Genomic DNA, 5,794 nt, shown 5'->3' with positions numbered 1-5,794 from the left:
AGCACCCTCATCCATTCCCCCTGTCTGCCCTTCTGGTAAATCTAGTCAGCCAGAGGTCCCTGTTCCAGGAGGGTCAGCTGTTCCTCATCTACGGCAATCCATTGTCAGTATTCCTTTGGATAGAATTGGGGTCTGCTGTTCATTTTTCCAGTAGTATGTTGGGTTACTGTCTGGAAGAAAGGCTCTGCATTCTTACATATCAACAATTGTTGGCAGAGAGAAATACACCAGTTTAGCAAGTCTGAAGGATTAAAACATCCTTTCTTCCCACTGACAGTTGGAAGTTTAGAATGACAGTTTTTACTAATTTATGTTCAGACGTAACTTAAGTTGACTGTCAGAAGATTTCCAGTTGGACAGGAACGTTTCCTGTCGTTCTTGAAAATACCCCTCCTCAGGAGGCTTTGCTGAATGCAGTTTGACATAACCAGAATGGTGTGCACAGAATTCCCAATGGCTTCTGTGGAGGTAGTATGGGAGAGAAAGGTATAGAGATGAATGAATTATGATTTGAAGAGAGTAACCAACAAAATGAAAGTTTACAAACATCAGAAATCACCTTTTAATAAGTCTTTGCTATATCCAAAAGAACAAGTAAAATGACTGACCTTTGAAAGTGAGGTTGGAATGCAGTGTTTCCATACTTTGTGAATTCATGTGATTTGTAAAACAAGTGGTAAATTTCAGTTCTGTTCCATATACACCAAATGACACAATGAGGAAAAGCAATTAAAGCCAGGCATGGCTGTGCATGTCTTTAATCCCAGCATTTGGGAGGCTGAGGCAGGAGAACTGCCACAGGTTTCAGGCCAGCCAGGGATACATAGTGAGACCTGGTTGCAAAGACACCTAAAAAGAGAAAGAGACAGAGAGAGAAACACCATTAATGCTCACATCCGATAGCATTTTTTTAAAAACTTTTTTTGGTACTAGTGTAGCCCCCAAATTACTCATTCCTCTGGAAAGTGTAAGCCAGCCAGGGGCCAAGACGAGGAACACCCTGGGAAGAGGGGTGGAGCTGCCATGGAGACAGAGTTAATTGTGGAGAGTTAAAAGAGGTGAGATTGGAATGGAGAAAATCGTGTGTGGGGCTGCAGGGGCAAACTTCAGTATCCTCTGGGGTATGGATTCGAGATGGGACACTTAAGACAGTGAGCACAGCATGTGAAAGCTGATGGAGACTACAGGTGGGCTTGAATGGCGCATGGGTTATGGGAAGCCATTTTGTGTAAGTCACTGTCCACCCCCAAATGTGATAAAATGGTACAAAACCCAAACTAAAAATTCTTATGTTAGTCTGTGAGTCCTGGAGCCTCAGAGGGCACTCATTTGAGCCTCCCAAGAAGGGAAAAGGGAAGAAAATTTAGTGCAACAGCTGGTGATTGAACCAAGGTCCCAGGTATGGTAAGCTTGAGCTCTTCCATTGAGCTAAAGTGTTCCATCTCACTTTGTATTGCTTTGGACTCACTGTGTAGCTCAGGTTGGCCTCAGACTCATAGCAGTCCTCTTGCTTCAGCTTCCCAAGTGCTCAGATTACAGATACGAGTCCATTATCTCCCCAAATTTCAAATATTGATTTTTTAAAATTTCAGGGTCTTGCGTTGGTGCCCAGGCTAGTGTTAAACTACTATGCTTAAGCAATCCTCTTGTGTCAGCCTCCTGAATAGATGGAACTATAGGCATACCACCATGTATCTGGCTTTGTTATTTTATTACCAATTCATCAATATTTAAACAAGTATAAATTTTTAATGAGTGTTTTATAAAAGAAGGGAATATAATTTTTTTTTTTTTTTGAGACAGGGTTTCCTGGTAGCCCCAGCTGACCCGGAACTCACTATGTAGACCTTGAATTCACAGAGATCCTCCTACCTCTGCTTCCCAAGTGCTGGGATTAAAGGCATGCACCACTATGCCCTGAGAGACTATAACAACTATCTAACTTTGAGACTTGTTTCATCCCCTTGCGATTCTTGGGTTTTTTTTTTTTTTTTTTGGTTTTTTTGAGACAGGGTCTTCCTGTAGTCCCAGCTGGTCTGGAACTCACTATGTAGACCAGGTTGGCCTTGAACCTGGTCCTGGGTGTTGTGAGGCAGCAACATGATCATATGGTAGTGACAGGAAGTGTTGAACACACAGGTCAGAACCAGCGATGGTGGGTACAGCCTTCAAGGTGACCTATTCTGCCAGCAAGGCCCCACTTCCCAAAGCCTCTATAGCCTTCAAAATAGTCCTAACATGTTGGGGACTGAGCATTCAAAACAAAAGCACCTACATCTGGTGGTTCACAGCCACCTGTAACTTCAGTTCCAGAGGATCCACTGCCTGTGACCTCTATGGGCACCTGAGTTCATATGCATATATCTCACCCTACATACACAAAACTAAAAATAAAAATTTTTTAAAAAGTGTAAAAAATTGAGGCTGGAGAGATGGCTCAGCTGTTAAGAGCACCAACTGCTCTTGTAGAGGACCTGGGTTCAATTCCCAGCACCCACGTGGCAGCTAACAACTGTCTGTAACTCCAGTTCCAGGGGATCTGACACCCTCTTTTGACCTCCTTCCTCCAGCACTGCACAACATGGGTGCACTTACATACATGCAGGCGTTACACTCATACACATAAAAAACTATTTTTAAAAGAGTGTAAAATAATGTTATCGAATTTCCCAAATAGGAAGGAATTCAAAAGAACAGGGGTAGAATGTATTGAGAAGTGGATGGGAGATAAATTGTTAGTCCTTCCAGAATGTTCGCAGTGAATGAGAGGTGGCTCAGTTCAACAATTACACAGTAAGACTTTTTATTTTTTAGATTTCAGAGACTTGAATAGTTTATATATAAAAGGAGAGAAAGATGAAAAAGGCAGAAATTCACGATGAAGGGATGGTTTGGAACAGGATTCACAGCAAGAAAGGTAGGGAGGCAGAACATGGTACAAGCCTCTAATTCCAGCACCTGGGAGGCAGAAGCAGGTGGATTTCTGTGAGTTCGAGGCCAGCCTGGTCTACATAGCAAGTTCCAGGCCAGCTACGGTTGAACGAGACACAGTCGCCAAACAGTCGAAAGCCAAAAAAAAAAAAAAAAAGGGGGGGGGGGGGTGGGCAGCATGGTGGCACACGCCTTCAAGCCTTCAATCCCAGCGCCCGGGAGGGAGAGGCAGAGGAAGGCTCGGATCTCTGAGTTCGAGGCCAGCCTGGTCTACATAGCGAGTTCCAGGCCAGCTGGGACCACAATATAGACCCTGTCTCAAAAAGACCAAAAAAAAAAAAAAAAAAAAAAAAGGCGGTAGGGGGGAGAAAGGAAGTGAGGAATGGAGGAATGAAGGGGCGGGGAGGACAATGACACTGATTCCATAGATAAATTAACATGAAGAAAATATAGGGAAGGAAACCTAGAGTTCATGTTTGTTCACTCGTAATGATGACTCCTAATGTCCACTCAGTGGACAGTTTATATTTCAGAAAGCCCCTGACAACCAGTGTTAATAGATTCTTCCAATTTAGGGGTGTCAAAATACAGTCATTGGGTCATAAAAGCCTGAACCAACTTCCCAAACCAAGAACAAAAAATACGGGGCATAATTTGGAGTAAGTCGCGTTTTACAAGTCGAATTACAAGAACCAAAACAATGGCAAAGCCCGCCCCCAGGGCTCTCCCAATCATCTCGTCTTGGTCATCTTTAATCCACATCCGCGCAACCGCTCTGGATCAAACGGTCAGTTTAACCTTGATTGACTCGGTGAGGAGTCCGTGTGTGGCCAGCGATTGGCTGGAGCACCTGGGCTCTGGCCAATCCTGAAGGGGATGGGCTGGGTTGCGCATCTGGCTTCCGTACGCCTCCTTAGTCAGCTGCTCAGCCTGGTGGCTGCTCCTGTCTACTCGCCCTGGACTCAGCTGTCATGGAGCTTTCTTACCAGACTCTCAAACTCACGCACCAGGCGCGGGAAGCGGTAAGGGAAGTGGTCATAACCAAGCAAAACCCCACAGCACTCTCCTCCCCGCGGTTCCCCTAGGCAGAACGCCGAGTCCTGGGTTGCTATGGCAACAGTGGCGCAAGCGCAGTGAGAGGCCCTAAACTCCACTGGTAGAGGGCTGGGTTAGAAGAGAACTTTGCAGGATAAATTTGAGATGGTTTGGGGATGTCCTCGAGCTTTTTTTAAATAGAGGGCGTGGTCCGTTTGTGACCAAGGAAACTGGATTTTGAGTGTCTGATTAGGTTGGTTGTTGATGTATGTATGAAAAGTGTTCAAAATGAGGTTGTTATGCGGCGGTGGTGGCACAAACTTTTAATCCCAGAACTCAGGAGGCAAAGGCGGGTGGATATCTGAATTTGAGGCTAGCCTGGTCTACATAAGGAATTCCAGACTAGTCAGGACTACATAGTAAGACCCTGTCTCAAAAGAGAAAAGAAAACTTAAGTAAAAAAGGAAACGAAATGAAAATTTTGAGCCGCGGTACTGCATGCGTTTAATTGCAGTACTCAGGAGGCTGAGGCCACAATAAGACCCTGTCTCAAAAACAAAACAAAAAGACCAGCATCGGAATTTAAGATAAAACATTGTAGCCGCCGGGTGTGGTGGCACCTGCCATTAATCACAGCAGAGGCAGGCAGATCTCTTGTGAGTTCAAGGCCAGCCTGGGCTACATAGCGAGTTCCGGGACAGCCCATCTCAAAAAAAAAAAGACAAAAAAGAAAATAAAATAATGCATTGCACGGTTCCCTTTGCTCTGGATCCTCTGCTGCTGCCAGCAACACTTTTCACAACAATGAACATGAATCCAGAATGTGCTGTATTCCAAGCACCAGAGCATGAGAACAACACTGTGGGTGTTGGGGAAAGCCGAATAAAATTAAAGTTAAGAAAATACTGATATCTGGTGCCTGCTCAGGTATTCAGATTGGGCCCTGTTTATTGATATTTTTTATTTTTATTTTTTTGTATTGCTTTTTAGACAGGTCTCCCTGTAGCCCCAACTGACCTGGAATTCACTATGTAGACCAGGCTGGCCTCGATTTCACAGAGATTCACCTGCTTCTGCCTCCTGAGTGCTGGGATTAAAGGCATGCACCACCATGTCTCGTTGTAATTTGTCTTTAATAGTCCATGCCCCCAGATCCCCATCCTGATTCCCTCATGTTCCCTTCCCTTACCTGCATCACTTCACTAGTCTATTATCTATCTATCTATCTATCTATCTATCTATCTATCTATCTATCTATCTATCTACTTATTTATTATTTATTTATTTATTTATTTATTTAGGCATTTATTCATTTATTTTACTACCGTTATTTGAGACAGGGTCTCATGTATCATAGACTGGCCTGAAACTGGCTTTCTAGCTGAGGATGGCCTTGAACTTCTGATCCTTCTGCCTACACTTCCCAAGCGCAGGGATTATAGGCATGTGCCACCATGCCTACTTTATATGGTTCTGGGGATTGAGCCTAGGGTTTTGTGCATGCTGAGCCAGTACTCTACCAAATGAGCTACATCACCAGCCACTCATCTTCCTGTTACTAATTTATTTCCAGGACTTCTGAGGATTAAAGCTATTAAGTATAACTAATTTGCCAGTATCAAATTTCTGAAGCATATGACAAAGTTTAAGTCAAAGGATTGTTCTTCTAATGTGGTATAACAGAAACAAGACAGATTCTGAAGGTGGTAAACCTACCTAGCTCTAATTTTTTTACATTGCTAGATTCTGTCTCTGTATTTCTGTCCTCTCTCTCTCTCTCTCTCTCTCTCTCTCTCTCTCTCTCTGTATACAGAGGGCAGAGGACAAC

The 5,794-nt window shown here is 43.9% G+C and overlaps 1 protein-coding gene across 4 annotated transcripts in view; it reads left to right on the top strand.

Annotated features, from left to right (window-relative positions):
• Positions 1-3,839: 3,839 nt before the first annotated feature.
• Katnal2 (katanin catalytic subunit A1 like 2) overlaps positions 3,840-5,794 on the top strand; it is a 101,624-nt gene continuing 99,669 nt past the window's right edge. For 2 of the 4 annotated variants that reach the window (XM_008825901.3, XM_029560100.1), the window contains exon 1: positions 3,877-3,953. In XM_008825901.3, coding sequence (XP_008824123.2) covers positions 3,903-3,953 — 51 coding nt within the window. In that variant the 5' untranslated portion in view covers positions 3,877-3,902. Of the gene's footprint in view, positions 3,954-5,794 lie in introns of all 4 variants that reach the window. The other 2 variants (XM_029560098.1, XM_029560099.1) reach the window with 2 other exon arrangements.

Source organism: Nannospalax galili, unplaced genomic scaffold, assembly GCF_000622305.1.
Source record: "Nannospalax galili isolate Female #2095 unplaced genomic scaffold, S.galili_v1.0 scaffold169, whole genome shotgun sequence".
In the NCBI taxonomy this organism is placed as follows: Eukaryota; Metazoa; Chordata; class Mammalia; order Rodentia; family Spalacidae; genus Nannospalax; species Nannospalax galili.
The sequence above is the reverse complement of the archived record's forward strand: the minus strand, read 5'-3'. Positions and strand labels throughout refer to the sequence as shown.